The sequence below is a fragment of the Zea mays genome, chromosome 9 (genome assembly GCF_902167145.1).
Source record: "Zea mays cultivar B73 chromosome 9, Zm-B73-REFERENCE-NAM-5.0, whole genome shotgun sequence".
Lineage (NCBI taxonomy): Eukaryota > Viridiplantae > Streptophyta > Magnoliopsida > Poales > Poaceae > Zea > Zea mays.
The window spans coordinates 145046750-145066002 of NC_050104.1; the positions used below are offsets into that span (position 1 = coordinate 145046750).

The 19253-nt window shown below is 42.2% G+C and overlaps 2 protein-coding genes across 3 annotated transcripts; one reads left to right on the forward strand and one right to left on the reverse strand.

Annotated features, from left to right (window-relative positions):
* Positions 1–7603: 7603 nt before the first annotated feature.
* On the forward strand, positions 7604–15935 carry LOC100382746 (uncharacterized). 2 transcript variants are annotated; one of them, XM_035962704.1, is made up of 12 exons: positions 7604–8742; positions 9727–9823; positions 10310–10364; positions 10441–10616; positions 10720–10920; positions 11153–11412; positions 11500–11810; positions 11882–12102; positions 12192–12532; positions 12772–13565; positions 13670–13911; positions 14271–15935. In XM_035962704.1, exons 4-12 carry the CDS (start codon positions 10524–10526, stop codon positions 15498–15500), a joined length of 3693 nt encoding a protein of 1230 aa, XP_035818597.1. In that variant the 5' UTR covers positions 7604–8742; positions 9727–9823; positions 10310–10364; positions 10441–10523; the 3' UTR covers positions 15501–15935. The 2 variants fall into 2 exon arrangements, with proteins under 2 accessions (XP_035818597.1, XP_008658835.1); XM_008660613.2 differs by lacking the exon at positions 9727–9823 and having other exon boundaries at positions 7840–8742.
* Positions 15936–17132: 1197 nt separating this feature from the next.
* Positions 17133–19015, reverse strand: LOC100280875 (nitric oxide synthase interacting protein). Its single transcript, NM_001153795.1, has 2 exons — positions 18673–19015; positions 17133–17916 (listed from the first exon to the last, which is right to left on the reverse strand). The coding sequence occupies exons 1-2, from the start codon at positions 18909–18911 to the stop codon at positions 17235–17237; spliced, it is 921 nt and encodes a 306-aa protein (NP_001147267.1). The 5' UTR covers positions 18912–19015; the 3' UTR covers positions 17133–17234.
* Between the last annotated feature and the right edge of the window lie 238 nt (positions 19016–19253).

Consider the following 19253-nt stretch of genomic DNA (forward strand, 5'->3'; position numbering starts at 1 on the left):
ATAGTTCATTGACTTGACACTCTCTAAGAGGTTCATACAAAATACATTATCTCTAAGAGTGAAACCTACGATACTCATATCGTGTTGTTTAGGACTAAACATCAACAACCCCTTGACTGGTCGCTATCATACTCAATTCCAAAATATTTTTCCAATATGTCGGCTTGAGTAAGGAGATCTGGGCTTGGGAGTTCCTCCAAATCATCTGCAGCTTCATCATCTTCAGCATATTGCAGGGCTTCATCTTGAATAATTTTAGCCCTCTTGGAGTCAGCATACTTTTTGATGGACAGAGCACACTTCTCAAGCATGTCGCATACATCTCCAATTTGAAACAAAGTGGTCTTAAGTGTGTACACTGATTCCGGTTCACTAGTATCCACAACCCCATCAGTCACTAGACTGCGAATGATGTCAACATGTGTCTCGATGACTCGAACTGAGCTCTCAACCATGTCAAGTGGCTCTTTTTCCATCTCTAAAACTGAAAATGGCCAAGTCTCACAATCAACATTGAGATCGCAACAAAGGCAGGGATCAGAGGGAAAACAAGGATGTGGCTTATAGGGCAAAAAGAGGGGTCCAAATAACATTGTCATGGCTATGAACAAGTCAAAGATGGGAGATAAGAACAAGTCTTATAACATAGGGTTGGGAAGCAAAGATAGGTAGTCAAAAAACTAAGAAGGGAGATAAGAACAAGTCTTATAACATAGGGAGATAATAACATTGCCATGGCTATGTACTTCCATGATGTATGTGGCCATAAGCACTAAAAATAGACTTGTTTCCCCAATCACTATGGAGATTTTCTACCAAGAAGGGGTCCTAGTAGTTGCATCAACTATCCATGACAAAATTCTTCATAAGCATAATTACCAACATTTAATCACAAGGGATACAAGCTACTAAAGCAAAAATGGTGACCTTAACAAAATATGTAAGTGAAAACACCAACAATATAAGCATAATGACCAACATTAACAATATAAGATTAACAATAATTAAGGCATGACTAGCAAAAACAAGTAATCAAGGCATGAATTTTTAACAAGTAATTAAGGCATGATCAAGGAGTGCACCGAGGGCTCGGAGATGGGCACGGCGGCGCACTCGGCGCTCGGGCTCGGCGACGCTCGGGCTCGAGGACGGGGACGACGGCGCTTGGCCTCGAAGACGGTGGCGCTTGGGCTCGGGGACGGGGACGGTGGCGCACTCGGAGATGGGCACGACGGCGCGCTCGGCGCTCGGGCTCGGGGACGGGGACGGCGGCGCTTGGCCTCGGAGACGGTGGCGCTCGGGGACGGGGACGGGCGCCCAGCTCGGAGACGGTGGCGCTTGGGCTCGGGCTCGGCGACGGCGTGGCGGGCGCTCACGGCTCGGAGACGGGGACGGGAACGGCGGCGCAGCAGCCTGGCGGCGTAGTATCAGCTCCGGGCGAAAACTAAACCCTAAGCCACCGTACCGAGGCTTTTATATAGTAAACACATCACAGGCGGATTTTTAGAAAACCCGCTTGTGATGTATAACATCACAAGCGGTTTTCTATTTCGACCGCCTATGATCACAGTCGGTCGAAATAGAAAACCGCTTGTGATGTTATACATCACAAGCGGGTTTTCTAAAAATCCGCCTGTGATGTGTATGTAGTATAAAAGGCTCGGTGGTTCCAGCGCAGGAACCCTAACTTCCGGAGCCCGACGCCGCTAGGCTGCACACTACTGTAGCGGCGGCGGATTTTTTTGATCTACGGGGAGAAGGTTTTGTTTTTGATTTTCGGGCTTGATTTCAAGAGTTTATGCATATATATGATCTCCGTTTGTTTTCTTTCTCATTTTGATACGATTTTTTGCCTCAATTTTGTAATATAGATCGGAATTGAAGAAAAACTTAGGAATTCCAAGATTTGGACTTGTAGTTGATCTAATTTAAAGATTTTTTTTGAAGAGTTGTCTCACCTCAAGGTACCTATATTGCTGCAATCTTGTTTCATTTTCATGCACATTAATTCGTTCATGATTTAGGGATTAAATTCAATTAATTAGGGATATTTTAAAAATTTTTTGTCTCATGTACTAGGTACATCTCGATATGATCTTGTTTCACTTTCATGAACATTTATTTTTTCATGTTACATCTCGATATTGACGTTAATCAATATAGGGATAGGTAATGGACCGAGGTTGGATGTACAATGTGCCAAGACCACATCCGTCGTACATTCGAAATTTGAGAAGCTTTATTGAAGCGGCCAACACGCACGCGAATTTGCGAAAGAGCAAGGAGATATTATGTCCGTGCATCGATTGTGATAATAAGATAGCTTGGAGAGATATAGGAGTAATCCAATCACATCTGCTAAAAAGAGGGTTTAAAAACAATTACAGGATATGGTCAGAACATGGTGAGTTGGATCCGTGTGAAGTGCCTGGTAATGACGAGAGAGTTGTCGGAATTTTAGATCTTAAAGTTGATGGTAAAGTGGATAATGTGGATGCTAATCAAGAATTTGAAGAATTTGATTGTGAAGAGATGTTGCGCCATATGGAACCAGAAATGTTAAGTTCTGTGGGATCGCAGAAAGGGCTATCCAAAATGGAGGGACTGGAAAGTGCCTCAAAAGAACCTTTATATGATGAATCAAAGGGTTGTGACAAAGAGTTTACTACACTGCGTACAGTTCTAGAACTTCTGAAGTTGAAGGCTAGCGCCGGATGGTCTGATACTAGCTTCACAGATCTTTTGAATTTTCTGTCTCAATTACTACCAAAACCCAACAAACTACCAACAAGCACTTATAAAGCGAAGAAGCTTATATCTCCCATAGCTCTGGGTGTGCAAAAAATTCATGCATGTCCGAACCATTGTATTCTGTATCGTGGCGATTTTGAGAACGCATCAAGATGCCCAGTTTGCAATGTCAGTCGATACAAGAAGAGCTACAATCAAGACTGTGTAAAAAAATTCCCGAAGAAAAATAAAAACAAGAAATCCACTATTGGACCTGAAAGTGACGATGACACTTTTGATGACATGGATGGGAAAAAGAAGTCAAAGAACCCAGCTTTGGTGATGTGGTATCTTCCAGTAATTGATCGCTTAAAACGTTTGTTCTCAAACCCTAGGGAGGCTGAGCTTATGCGTTGGCATGCTGAAAATCGCAAGCAGAATAACAAACAGATTCGACACCCTGCTGATGCATCACAATGTAAAAATTTCGATCTTATGTATCCTGAGTTTGCCAAAGAAACCAGAAATGTAAGATTTGCTTTGGGTACAGACGGAATGAATCCATTTGGTGAAAAAAGAAGTGTACATAGCACCTGGCCCGTGACTTTAACGATGTACAACCTTCCATCATGGCTGTGTCATAAAAGAAAATATATTATGTTGACTATTCTTATTCAAGGTCCGAAATCAGCTGGTGTTGATATTGATGTGTTCCTAGAACCTCTTATGAAAGATATGACAAAGCTCTGGAATGAAGGAGTTAGAATATGGGATGAGTATTGCCGTGAGTATTTCAACTTAAGAGCAATTATATTTGTTACCATCCATGATTCTCCCGGTGGCGCCACACTACCAGGGCAAAAGACTAAAGGAAAGAATGGTTGTGTAGTGTGCGTCGATGGAACTGCTTCCATGTACCTTAAATCATCCAAGAAGTTGGTGTTCATGGGACACAGACGGTTCTTGATGAAGCAGCATAAGTACCGAAAGATGAAAGAGGAATTTAACAATCAACTGGAAAGTGAAGGTGCACCAAAGCCTTATAGTGGGAAACTTGTTTTTGAAATTGTAAAGAACATTCATGTTGTATTCGGAAAGGGAAAAAACAAAGGAGAAAAGAGAAAGAGAACTGACCCTTCAACTTACACAACTTTCAAGAAGCAATCAATATTTTTCAAGTACCTCCCATACTGGAAGGATATGGAAATTTGCCACAACATTGATTTGATGCATGTAACAAAAAAATGTTTTTGACAGCATCATTGGAACCTTGCTGGGCATGCCGAGTAAGACAAAAGACGGACTTAAATCACGCAATGATCTAGTAGATCTTCAAATCAGACCGGAACTTCATCCAGTGGATAGTGGCAAAGGGAAGCCTTACCTCCCCCCAGCTAGCTACAACTTGTCAGTTGAGGAGAGAACAAAGATTTGCAAATGTTTGCGTGGGGTCAAAGTGCCCACAGGTTTCTCATCCAATATCAGCAGACTAGTCAGGATGAAGGACTTGTCTCTATTTGGCTACAACTCTCATGACTGCCATGTGATGATGACGGTGTTCCTCCCAATTGCGGTAAGAGCCCTCGAAACAGAGCATGTCAAAGTTGTCATCACACGCTTGTGTTACTTTTTCAATGCGGTTTCACAAAAAGTAATAGCTTTAGAAGACTTGGACTATCTAAAGGCATACATCATCGAGACTATGTGCAAGCTTGAAATGTGTTTTCCTCCATCATTTTTTGATATGCAAGTACACCTAATCATACATCTCGTGGATCAGATAAAAATATTAGGGCCACTATATTTACATCATATGTTTCAGTTGGAGCGATACCTGGGAGTATTAAAAGGTTATGTGCGAAATCGCGCTCACCCAGAGGGTTCAATCATGGAGGGATACACTACAGAAGAAGTGATTGAGAGCTGTATAGATTACATCAGTGACGGAACAATGATAGGTGTGCCTGTACCTAAACATGAGGGTAAACTATGTGGGAGAGGGAGAATGGGCAAGAAAACTTTTCGCGTTGAGGATTACAAGCTAGTACATTGTGCTCATGGTAGTGTACTACAACATCTCACGATAGCCGAGCCTTACATAGAGGAACACCTGAATGAGCTTCGTAAAGAAAATCAGAACCGCACAGAGGACTGGATCATGAGGGAGCACAAACATCGTTTCAGCGAATAGTTAATGGACAAAAACATCCCATTCGGAGACTCTTCGGATGAGAAAACAATGAAGAATTTGGCTTCTGGGCCATCGTGTTTTGTGACATCATGGCAAGCATATGACATCAATGGGTACACATTCTACACTAAATCAAAAGACATGAAAAGTGTTGCACAAAATAGCGGTGTTCGTATCGATGCTTTTGACCTACATGGACAGAAGACCACATATTTTGGATTCATAGAGGAAATATGGGAACTTGATTATGTCCCAAGCATGAAAATACTCTTGTTTAAGTGCCAATGGGTACAACATCCCGTGGGGGTGATAGTGGATAACTACGGACTCACACTGGTAGACTTAAAGAAAGTAGGATATAAAGATGACCCGTGGGTTCTCGCCGAATGTGTTGCACAAGTGTTCTATGTACTCGATCCAGCAGATGAGAAGATGCATGTAGTTATTTCTGGAAAGCAAAAAATTGTTGGAGTTGAGAATGTGGGAGACCAAGATGAGGAATACAATAAGTATGAAGAGATGTTCGTCTTTAACGGTCCAGAGAGAATCAAGCGTGTGGAAAAGAAAATTGATAAGAACTTAAAGCCATACATGCGGAAAAATGGTAGTTCATGAAAAATTGTATGAATCAAATTGTATTTGTTATCATGTATGATCGACTATGAATTGTGGTTGCCAATTAATTTAAAATCTCTCTAGTTATCTATGTGTGCTATTATAATTCATTTAAATTGTATTTGCATATTATTGTTAAAAATTAAATATTAATTCATTTAAATTGTATTTGCATATTTCTGTTAAAAATTAAAATTATTTTCATATTTAAATTGTATTTTCATATTTTTACAATCACAGGCGGTTTTGTCTTAGGGTCCGCTTGTGAAAAGGATAGAGCATCACATGCAGTCCTAAACAAAAACCGCTTGTGATACTATTACATCACAGACGTACTAAACCGTCTGGGACATCACAGGCGGTTTTCTAACCGAACCGCCTGTGATGTAAAAATCCTACCGCTTGTATAGAGCCAAATTGTACTAGTGGCTGATCTATATCTAAGTTACGATTACTAGCGAACATGTGTGCGCATTATATTTTCCCAACATAATGATACGACATAAATTTGGATTTGAAAAGTTGGTTTGAATGTGACAATATGTTTTGTTACATGTAACCATAGTAATAAATATTGACATTCATGATAGTTATTGTTATAACACTGCTGATCCTCTACCGCTATCAAACTATTCACTTGGCTTTAATATAAAATGGTTTCTATTGTTTTTATAGTGTTTTGTATCTATGAATTGCGCTAATGCGAAACGAATAAAGTTAAAATAATACTTATAGCATCGTCCCGCTAGTTTTGTTGCTAGGTCATTATACGCTATGTGAATGGGTCATAACAACGTGGATGTGCCTGTGACTCAAAACTGCTGAAGATGGTGATTTGAGCGATGATAAATAATGATGGGATGACAGAACGATGTTATCTTCAATTGGTACATGTTTATGTCTACTATATAAGACATCAGTTTCAACGCTCGTCTCGCGTCACCCTTCGTATTTTATAGAAAAATAAATTAAAATTATGCACAAATATACGTTTGAACTTTGATGGTTAGCTCTACATTCACATCCACCTAATCAATTGAACATGTATATCTCTGTGTCTTATTAAAATAGATGTCCTGTTTGGAAGCAACCTAGTTTTTAAAAATCCACTTTATATCAACTTTTTAGAAGCTGGTCTGTGAAAAAAACTGGTTTATGGTGTTTGGAATCACCTCATTTTTCATAAACTAGTTTTAGTTAGGGGAACCTAGCTTAGTGGATTTTAAAAAAAATTGGGATATAAATCTGTATGTTTGGAATGCCTAAATTTTTACAAACCTTCCAAACAAGCATAGCCTCCATTCATATGATATATAGAAACCGCAGCAATACATGAGCAACTAACTAGTAAAATCTTAAAGTTAATGTGTTTGTGCATATCTCCTTTTATTACGCATTTATGTTTCTTTATAATTTTATATTGTGAATTGTAATTAACTAAAATCTTCTGACTATATTAAGCAATTATGATGTTAGGGCCTGTTTGAAACAAGTTTTTTAAAACTTGGTATATAAAAGCTAAGATGATTCCAAATATATCAGTTTATGCCCTAGTTTATAAAAACTAAATTATCAGTTTTTTAAAAACCAAGAAGCTAACCTTGCTTAGCTAAAATCAATTTATGAAAACTAAGGTGGTTCCAAACAACATTAATCAGTTTTTTGATAAACCAAATTTCAGAAAATAGAGATAAAAACTAGATTCTTAAAACCAATTTACTTCCAAACAGAGCCTTAATATTCGTGTAACGTCCAAAGTTTGTTACCTTAATATTGTACTACTGCAACTGTGCGTCCGCTATCCACCGTAAAAACCGGCTCGCTTTCTGATATTTATAATTCGTAATAAATAATCCGACGCCATCGTATGCAAACACCCTATCCTGTCACGATCGGAAAGCACGATCAAATGATGAATGTGTTGCTGCAACGATTTCGTGTTTGCATACGATTTCCGTCCGCTATTCAAAAGAAGACGGCGCCTCCGATTTCGTGTGTGCCTAGCAGCGGAAGAAAGCTACACCAACACAGCTCATGCCACCCGGCGCAGGCGGGCCCCGCCCCCTTCGGTGCCCACGAGACCTTTCCGCACCAATCCCGCCCGTCTAATTCCAACGTCGCGCGAAATTTTTTCCACTCGCCAAACTCTCCCCTTCTCGCTGTCAAAACTGGCCCACCGATGCCGTACGCGCCTACGCCCCCATACCACCCGCCACCGCCAAGTAGGCCCGGCGCCACACACGCCAACCTCGCTTTACACCAAACACCAGGCAGAAAGGGCCACCGCCATGTGGGCCCCGCCCATCACACCGCAATCACACGCACGGGTCCCCTCTTCCTCACCTTTCGGTCTTTCCTACCCGCACACCAGAAGCGAAGGAAAGCCCACAACTGACTGAGGCGCACACCATCCCCACCGCCGGCGCCCGCCCCGCCTCTTCGCCGGCGACGAGCCGCCGCCGAGGAGCTCAGCGTGGAGGGGCTTCCTCGCGTGTGGGAGAAGCTGCCGTTTTTTTTCCTGAGCGGGTCGTCGTTGCCGTGTGCCGCCGAGATTAGAGTTTTTCAAAGGGTGTCTCCTTCGCGGCACTGGCCTCCTCGAGTTAGTTTATTTGGAGACAGCTCGAGGCTCGCTTCGGAAGCGACCCGGTCGCCGCCGCCGCCGCCGCCATCGGCCGTCTCTCCCCGTAGTCGCCGTCTCGGGGCTGGCTGTGGTGATGAGCTCCGTCGGATCCTAGGGTTTTTGAATTCTGAGTTTCTGACGGCTTCGTCGAGCTGCGCAAGGCGTCAAGAAGGAGATGGTGCCGGGTGGGTTGTTCGGGTGGGCGTCGCCCCATGTACAGCCGCTCACACCCGTATCGGAGGTCTCCGAGCCGCCGGAGTCGCCCTCGCCGTACGGGGACGGGCCGGCGGGGGATGCCGGCGTGGGGGCAAGGGAGGGGGAAGGCGCTGGCGCCGGAGAGGAGGAGGTGGAGGACGACGAGGTCGAGCCGCCGCCCGCGGCGGTGTCCTTCTGGAGGCTTTTCGAGTTCGCCGATGGGGTCGACTGGGCCCTTATGGCTGCTGGGGCGCTTGCTGCTGCTGCGCATGGCGCGGCGCTCGTTGTGTACCTTCACTATTTCGGGAGGGCCCTGAATTTGCTCGACTCTGAGCGGGTTGGGTCGTCTCTCTATGGACGCAGCGATGAGCTGCTCAGCCGGTTTAAGGAGGTAAGCTGATACTTCTTATGCTTGGCACTTAGTTGTACATACGATAACTGTTACATTTTCGTTTTTAGACGGAAGGATGTTGTAAATGTTTTTTTTAATGAAGGATTATCTATTGTCTCGTAATGCCATTCTCATAAGACAGTTCACTTTCCTCCCCTATTGATTAAGTACAGATGTTTGCTGTACTTTGGGGACATGGCAATTCTAAAAAATTATAGGATACATGTTTTGCTTTCGTAGCGAATAGGTGCTTCTAGGTTGCATTTCAAAAGACAGGGCTAGGAAGTTTTCCAATTGCACATGTTTGCTGCTCTGCATTTTTTGAGTGCAGTTGTGTTTATAACTCAAGTTATCACTTCAAATCAGTCAATTTTGATTTTGTTTCTGTTGCTAACTTTGCAAAGCATCATATGTTATTAGACATAGGAATGGGTTGGGCTGTACTTGGTATCACCTTTGCTTAGAGTTTGGGCTGCTGCTGCTGTGGAGGCACATTTTGAAATCGTGTATATGTTGAGACAGAGAATGTAAGAGTGAAGTAGCCATGGTTTAAATGTTTGTGGTGTTTTATTGAATTGTCCATTAAAAAAAATATGTCGAGGTTGGTTGCAGGATGGTCTCCTTGGTCTGAAGGATGCAAGGGTCTTAAGACGTTTATTGGTGTAATATGTGTTTCTTAGCTGTTAGCACATTAAGGGATCGGTTGATACTTGTTGATGTCTTGTGTTTGGTCATTATTATTGTATTTTATATCCACGTTTGATTGGAATGTTTTTAAAAGAGTGTTGCATTTTGAACGCTATAGTTATTGTATGCTCTATATCGTTTGGTTTCTGAAAGGTTGCCTGGAGTATCCTATAGCTGTCTTTAGTAGTTTAGTTATAACCATTTTAGAAATTTTCTTGCAAACAAGCTGGTTGAGGCAGCCAGGTGGAGGTTTCACTTGATACTCTTTTCATAGCTGGTGTACGGTGTACCCTGTAGGTGGAGATAAAATTATGGGGATATGGCAACTTCATCTGTGACAAGAGGGGCTGAAAAAAACAGGACTTATGGGTCTCATCTCCTCAGGGGGTAACAAGTAATTTCTAAAATATTCTACATTAAACACTTACTCTTATAATGACTGCTATCTGGAACGCGCCTAGGATCCGCACATCTAGTTCATTAATTGATGTGCACTGTCATCTTGTACTCGGTCTTGTTGTTTATGGCAATCCATTTATTTAATCAGTTGTTTGATTCTTCTTGTACCCAATTTTGGACTTATCAGAAATTATTGTCTAAACTTCTCTGAACGGGTGTGACCTTGCATTTTGTGTGCGTCCTTGCATGTTTCTTTTGTCCCTTAGGGCTTGTTCGGTTATTTTCAATCCATATGAATTGGAGGGGATTGATACGGATTGGAGGAAATTTTGACTTACTAGGGATTGAAACCCCCTCAATCCCCCTCAATCCATATGGATTGGGGTAGAACCGAACAAGCCCTTAGGATCCTCCCTCCCACTTTTCGGTTTTCTGAAATCCATAGCTTGCCCTCTTACATTTTTTTTCATCAACGTTGCAGCATGCCTTGTATATTGTCTTTATAGCTGCTGGTGTTTTCGTCGCAGGATGGATAGGTAAGTAACTATTGTCATTTAAATTGCAGTTCTCACTCAGCAGAAACACAAATTCCTGATTATTTCAGTTCTGCAGAGGTATCATGCTGGATTCTCACTGGGGAACGCCAGACTGCTGTCATCAGATCAAAATACGTTCATGTTTTGCTAAATCAAGACATGAGTTTTTTTGATACATATGGTAACAACGGAGATATTGTTAGTCAAGTGCTCAGTGATGTATTGCTCATTCAGTCAGCTATAAGCGAGAAAGTAAGCCTAAATAGTGAAGTAACCATCTGTTCCTCTGGAATTATGATCTTCAGAGTGAACCTCATCACTTTTAGGGTCTTGTAACAACTGTGTTTCTTTGTAGGTGGGGAACTACATACATAATATGGCTACATTTGTTGGTGGTCTCATTGTTGGCCTTCTGAATTGTTGGCAAATAGCACTTCTAACTCTTGCCACTGGACCCTTGATTGTTGCAGCTGGAGGAATATCTAACATATTCCTTCATAGACTGGCTGAAAACATTCAAGATGCATATTCCGAAGCGGCTAGTATTGGTGAACAGGTGCTACCTTTATTCACTGTGCCTATCTTTCTTTTGAAACTTTTAAGTATACAACAACCTAAGCCGCTATCTGATACAATGTCATGGCTGCCGTATCTCCAATCTCAAGAGTGCTGTATCAGAGGGCACTATTCTGCACTGATGACTTTGTAGATTATACTATCATTCTGGTTTGATGTGCGATTAATAAGTAAAAATATGCCTGGTTCTAATGTGACATGTGCATGTACAGGCCATCTCATACATCCGGACACTGTATGCTTTTACAAATGAAACTCTTGCAAAGTACTCCTATGCTACCTCACTTCAAGCCACACTTAGATATGGAATTTTGATTAGCCTTGTCCAAGGAATTGGTCTTGGCTTTACATATGGACTCGCCATTTGCTCTTGTGCTTTGCAACTTTGGGTTGGAAGACATCTGATCCATCGTGGAAAAGCTGATGGTGGTGAAGTTGTGGTAGCTTTATTCTCTGTAATTCTGAGCGGCCTGTAAGCGACTTAATTACACAGAAGTTTTGCTCTATATAAATTGTTCTGTCATGTGTATCCTTATCTATGTTTTTTTTTAATTTGTAGTGGTTTGAATCAAGCAGCTACAAACTTCTATTCATTCGACCAAGGGCGCATTGCTGCTTATAGACTATATGAGATGATTAGTCGTTCAACTTCCAGCACCAATCAAGAAGGGACAACCTTACCCCAGGTGCAAGGGAATATTGAGTTTCGAAATGTGTACTTTAGCTACCTGTCTCGTCCTGAAATCCCAATATTAAGTGGTTTCTTCCTCACTGTACCGGCGAGAAAAACTGTGGCACTTGTTGGTAGAAATGGCTCGGGGAAAAGCAGTATAATTCCTCTGATGGAGAGATTCTATGACCCAACATTAGGTAAGAGCATTGAGAAGCATCTTTTGTTTTCCACTTCTATTTCCACTCAAAAGACTACTATTATTTTTCAGGTGAAGTTCTTTTGGATGGGGAAAACATAAAAAATTTGAAAGTAGAATGGTTAAGAAGCCAAATTGGTCTGGTGACACAAGAACCAGCCTTATTGAGTTTGAGCATTCGGGAAAATATTGCTTATGGAAGATCTGCTACCTTTGATCAGATAGAAGAGGCAGCAAAAACAGCCCATGCCCATGGGTTCATCAGTTCACTTGAAAAGGGGTACGAAACCCAGGTAAAGGAGGTTACCATATATCTTATTGTTTATCAAGGCTAGACTGCTTAGGCATTGCATCTCTGGTACTCACCTTTTGAAATCTGTAGGTTGGTCGAGCTGGTCTAGCACTCACTGATGAACAGAAAATCAAAATTTCTATTGCTCGTGCTGTGCTTTCGAATCCATCCATTCTTTTGCTTGATGAGGTCACCGGAGGACTTGATTTTGAAGCTGAGAAGGCTGTACAAGAAGCATTAGATGTTCTGATGTTGGGAAGGTCAACCATTATAATTGCTAGACGTCTTTGCCTCATTAAAAATGCTGATTATATAGCTGTAATGGAGGAGGGCCATCTTGTTGAAATGGGGACACATGATGAACTTCTAAACTTGGATGGCCTTTATGCTGAACTTTTAAGGTGTGAGGAAGCAACAAAACTTCCCAAAAGGTAAAGCCTTCTTTCCATAAGCATTACCCGACATGTGGCTAAGCATATTTAGCAGTACTTGTTGAAACTAACAAATTTTTAGATCCTAGAGCATTGATAGCTATAGTATCATTCGAAATACTTTATGAATATTTGTTTGTTCTTGGGTTTTTATTTGAATGTTTGTTCCGTCATGTCTGCTGAAAAAGTGTATGCTTTGATTTGGACTACCTTACTAATCCTATCTTTATTCATGACAGGATGCCTACCAAGAACAGCAGGGAACATAAGTCGCTCCAATCTGAGGATGCATTGGTGAGCCAATACTTTCAAGAATCCTCCTCTCCTAAGATGGCAAAATCACCATCACTACAAAGGACACATGGTATGCTTCAATTTTGGCGATCAGATGCCAACAGAAACTCTCATGATTCACCAAAGGATCTAAGTCCACCTTCTGAACAAACTATGGACAATGGAATACCTATGGTTGCAATTGAAACTGAAAGGACACCGTCCATTAAGAGACAGAATAGTTTTGAAATGAAATTACCTGATCTTCCTAAAGTTGATGTACATCCTATACAGCGGCAGTCATCTAAGAATTCAGAACCTGACTCACCCATATCTCCTCTTTTGACTTCTGATCCTAAGAACGAGCGGTCACATTCACAAACTTTTAGCAGACCGCAGAGTGAACAAGATGATACGAGTTCTGAACGTAGTGAACTGGATGAGGTTCAGCACCAGAAACCTCCATCTTTTTGGCGTCTTGCAACACTTAGTATCGCTGAATGGCCTTATGCTCTTTTAGGTACAATTGGTGCTGCTATATTTGGCTCATTTAATCCACTGCTTGCTTACACAATAGCACTTATAGTGTCAGCATACTATCAGATAGAAATCCGTGATATGCGCCATGAAGTGAACAGATGGTGTTTATTCATAGTGGGCATGGGTGTTATTACAGTGCTAGTCAACTGGCTGCAACATTTCTATTTTGGAATAATGGGGGAGAAAATGACTGAGCGCATAAGAAGGATGATGTTCTCAGGTAATTGCAATCTGCATCTTTATATGCTGTCCTTGGATTCTGCTAATCATGTAGTTGGTTTTACCTTATTAGAGTTCAATTCTTATTTATGATTTTTTTGACAGCAATGCTACGCAATGAAGTTGGATGGTTTGACAAAGATGAAAACAATGCTGATACACTGTCCATGCGCCTCGCAAATGATGCTACATTTGTCCGTGCTGCGTTCAGTAACCGGCTTTCCATATTTATACAAGATACTGCTGCAGTATCTGTGGCTCTCCTTATTGGAATGTTGTTGGGATGGCGGGTGGCACTTGTTGCACTTGCAACTTTGCCAGTCCTTGTCATATCTGCTATTGCACAGGTAATAGTTTTCTTTATTTGTTTGCTATCCCCTGAAAATATTAGTGTATTAACAGAAATTTGATGCCTAGCATTTGTTTCTTTTGAAGCTTGCACATGTAAGACCAGATAGTGTACTGAAGACATCAAACTCTAGAATATTACTTTTCATGTTAGTAATTAGCAATGGGCTTTGTGACAGTTCCTTTATGATCTACCCCTCAAATAAAAAAAAGACTATATATGGGTCACAAATATTGAAATTTTTATATCATGCTACTCACTCGTAGCAGCAGCACTTCTTCAAATGTTCCATATGTTATAACTGTAGCACATTAGTACACCGGCAAGTCTCTAAGGGTCTAATAACTTGTGTTGCAGAAATTGTGGCTTGCTGGTTTCTCAAAAGGAATCCAGGAAATGCATAGAAAGGCTTCGTTAGTACTTGAAGATGCAGTCCGGAACATATACACTGTAGTAGCATTCTGTGCTGGCGATAAGATCATGGAACTCTACAGACTACATCTTGGGAAGATACTAAAACAAAGTCTTGTGCAAGGATTGGCTATAGGCTTTGGTTTTGGTCTCTCCCAGTTCCTCCTTTTTGCCTGCAATGCCTTGCTTCTTTGGTACACTGCAATTTCAGTTGACCGACAACGTCTGACAATAGCCACAGGACTAAAAGAGTACATTCTGTTTTCGTTTGCATCATTCGCGTTGGTGGAGCCATTTGGACTGGCACCTTACATTCTTAAAAGGAGAAAATCTCTTACGTCAGTCTTTGAAATTATTGACCGGGAGCCAAAAATTGATCCTGATGATACCACCGGCTTGAAACCACCCAATGTCTACGGAAGCATTGAATTCAAGAGTGTTGATTTTTCTTATCCTGTTCGCCCTGACATTCTTGTCTTGAGTAATTTTAATCTTAAAGTGAGTGGTGGGCAAACACTTGCGGTGGTTGGGGTCTCAGGATCAGGGAAAAGCACCATTATTTCTTTGATTGAGAGATTCTATGACCCTGTTTCTGGCCAAGTTCTGCTGGATGGTCGAGATCTGAAATCATTTAACCTTAGATGGTTGCGTAGCCACATGGGCCTGATTCAGCAAGATCCAGTTATTTTCTCAACGACGATAAGAGAAAACATTATTTACGCAAGGCACATCGCAACAGAGGCTGAGATAAAGGAAGCTGCAAGGATAGCAAATGCTCACCATTTCATCAGCAGCTTGCCACATGGATATGACACCCATGTGGGAATGAGAGGGGTCGATCTAACACCTGGGCAAAAGCAACGGATTGCCATTGCTAGGGTGGTTTTGAAGAATGCACCTATACTGTTGTTGGATGAGGCCAGCTCTGCAATCGAGTCTGAATCAAGTAGAGTGGTACAAGAAGCTCTCGACACTCTGGTTATGGGTAACAAGACAACGATTCTCATTGCGCACAGGGCAGCAATGATGAAGCATGTGGATAACATTGTTGTCCTAAATGGTGGTAGGATAGTTGAGCAGGGCACACATGACTCTCTGATGGATCAGAACGGTCTATATGTTAGGTTGATGCAACCCCATTTTGGCAAGGGCCTTCGCCAGCATCGGCTAGTGTAATTATTATTGAGCTTGTTAGGTGTAAATTATCCTAGGGCATGATCAGGTTTACTTCCGCTCTTGGTGCAGCCACTCAGGGCCCGTTTTGGCACATGAAAAATGCTGGGAAGTTGCCGCCTTGCTGGTGTTGTTCTGAGTAAGCGGAATGCAGACCTGATCTTGACAAAAAAAACCTAGCTTGGAGATTCAGGTAAGTAACTGTTGGAACTGTAGGGCACAACTCATTCTGGAAATAGTTAGCAAGTTTGGATGGCATTGTAATTGTTGTAATATGAGTTGAAACATTCTTTCAGAGGCTCGTGCTTGTGATCTCTCGCATCTGTAATGTTAGTGTTTTGATCATTTAATGTGTGTATATTGTTCGATTCTTGGTCGGTCCGAGTCTTGTAGCCGTGATGAAAAGCTTTTTACATGGAAATTCTGAGCTTGGCGTTATTTTCGTCCACGAGACCATTCAGACTACGAGTTGCAGATATTGAAAATTATAACCAATTTCTTTTTGTTTGCAATTGATTACGAGGCTCGAGCAGGCCACCTCGAGGCCAGCCAGCCTGATTCCTTCCAAAGAGGTTCCAAGCACGCGGTCACTTGAGTTTGTAACGCCAGTACATCACCCATCAACTTGTGCTCGAAGGTAATAAATCCATGAGTTGTCCATGCACAATCATTTATACTTGAATGAACTTTGTCAATTATCTATCATGGGCATGACAATTTGTTAGAAAAAATATGTTTTTTTTCTTGAATAAATTAATGGTAATTATATCACGTGTCAAAAATATTTTTCAATTGACACCAATAATATTAACTCAGAAATATTTTGCGTAAATCGAAAAAACTCAAATCTATCCTATCCTTATTTGGGTACCATATGCACATCTTTAGGCTTCTATTGAATCAAGAAATTGGATTGTACATCTTTTTGATTTTGATATCGATACATATAAGGTGTCCTACGGATAATGCAAATCGAAGCTATTTGATGTCTGACTCAGGCCTATATGTATATGACTGATGGATCGAAATACTCCAAGGCTCCACCTTTGTCATATATTCCATATATCACATTCGATAGATATTATATTCATGGAATACGATTCACTTTCAAGAGCTGGTTTGGTAGACATGTAAATAGAGAGAATCTATGAAGAGGAATCCTCTCATTATTTAAATTTCTCCCCCAATGGATCCCACCAAATCAGCCCCAAACCTTTCCACGAGAAACCTCTCATTCCTAAAGCCTAAAGTTGGAGGTAGCCTACCTGTCAAACAGGTCCACACGCTCTATCATGAGCTGCAACTCCGTAGCTGCTCAATGACAGAGATCTAAAACAAAAACTGAAACAGAGCTGTTCCAAACAAGCCCCAACATATATGCCAACACCAAGAGCAAGCGGATCATAGTTAGACAAGCTGGAGCTTAACAAATTTGCCACAATAAAAAGAAGCAAAGCTGCAAGATGCATGCATATCGGATAGATTAAGGGCCAGTTTGGTTCCTGACGCGCGGCGCCGCGCCTAAGCCGCGGCGGCCGAATCGGCCGCCACAGCTGCGGCAGCAAAAGTGTGGCGGGAGGTGGCAGTTTAGGCGTAATACCAAACAGCCCCTAAAAGACTGAAGATGAACTGTTCTGAATACAACGATTTTGATGCCATAAAACAAAATTCTCCAGGTTACATAATTTCATGACACCATGGTAAACAATACACAACATCAGCTATAATTATTCAAGGTTAGTAAGTTTTTGGTGCAGGCTTCACTAGCCCTAACCCAGAGCCACTACCCAAATACTTGAAATCTCTTGCCTCCAGGCGTTCATCATGTGCAGCAAACCCAGTTCCTCCTTTCTCCAATGGAACCAGATTCCTCTCCCTGAATGGTTTGCTGCACTCCAAGCAAGCTTTATCCTTCACTAGAAACTTGTCGGAACATTTCTTGCAGAAGACATGGCCACAGGTGCTCACCGCCACAAGGGACATGGTATTTGTGAGAGTGGACTTGCAACTAGGGCACATGTAGCTACAGGAGTTTCCTGCCTTGCTGCTCTTCTGATCAGCAGTTTCCTCTGTGAACGAGATAGGGAAGAGCGATTTCAACTTAAGCTTCTCCTGCCCCTCCGGGCAAACAGTGTCGGTGGAGGGCAAGTCTACCTTGACCGTAGCTTCAGGAGTAGCTGAAGGGAGCCAGAATGCCTTCATATTGCGAAGGGCTTCCTCTTCAAAAGAAGTGACCTTCACACTATTTGCTCCATGAAACCCATTCTTGTATTGGGAACCACTGCGATCATGGTACTGGGGAACAGCTCCATGATTCTGCTGATCAAAGGCATCCAACTCCTTAGCCTTCTGCAGAATTAGCTTCTCTTCCTCCTCTTCTTTCTCCTGCTTTTTCTGGGCCTCATGTGCTGCTAGCTTGCTGGAAGAACAAGGGTAATAGAAAAGCAGATAGTTTAAGACCAAATACAGAATTTTTTGTGTCTGTCACGAACAATATGAATTCTAGGTAAGGCAACTACAAGAGGCGTATTATTTTAATGACCAGTGGCTAATGAACATGGTTGCTGGTAAAATGTACTTTTAAGCAAACAAACATACATTTGCAGGCACAGTGAGTAATGGCAAGGGTCAAGTGTTTGATAATGAAACTACATACAAGACCACGAATCAAGACAGTACCGATCCAAGAAAGACAGACAATTTGATCCAAAATATAGGTACGACCTTGCAAAGCAAAATCGAACTCCAGGCGAGACCATGCTGGTCCAAAATTCATTGACACCCTTGGCGTTAGGAGGTGTTTGGTTCCCAACTCCTAAACTTTAGTGCCAGTCAATTTTACTCCCTAAATTGCCAAACAGTATGACTAATAAATGAGGTCTCCCGCATAGATACTCTACTGACTAAAATTTAGTCTCTAAAGCTTAGAAGAGTGACTAAGGGAACCAAACACCCCTAATATCCGCAGAAAAATCATCAGCCGCCTGAGCCTTACAGCACTGATATACTAGCCTGACGATTCTTCCCACAAATACTGTGAAAGTCTGCAGCCTTCTCTCCTCCCTGCCATCGCGCACCCTACTCTACTCCCCCAATAGCCCAACCAACCACCCCCTAAAGAAAGTACGCAATTAACAAGACAGAGAAGTAAAGAGCGTGAACTGTTGCCGCCTACCGCTTGATGTCCTTCTTCTGGGAGAGGAGGCACTCGAGGATGCACTCCTTACAGAATGTGTGGCCCTTGGGGCAGCAGAGCGGGCCGATGAGCGGCTTGAGGCAGAGGCAGCAGGCGTCGAAGGGCTTGATGGAGTCCTTTCCCAGGCGCTCCCGCTGCGTGCCGTACCCGAGCTTCCGCTTCTCCTCGTACGTGAAGAAGGCGAGGTCGTTGTTGTTTTTCGAATGCCGCTGCGGCATCTTCGCTCGTGCCTCGAATCGTCTTAGCCCGAGAGATGCGGGGAGATCGGCAGGCGGAGGAAGGTATTCGCTCGCTTGGAACCCTAGATTTGTTTGACGCGGGGAAGGCAAAGCGGCGACGCAGGAAGATGATCCTGGATTAATATAGTGACGGGTTGGGCCGAGCGGGATTGACCGTAGGCTGATGATGTTTTCGGAGTAATGGATAAAATACCAGAAGAACAAATTCTGTATTGCTACGATTTCTATTATTTGATGTATAGACTTTGGTTTAATAAAACATAAAAATATGCGTTCTATTTGTTAGCTAGGTATGAATACAGAGCCAACAATTAAAATTTG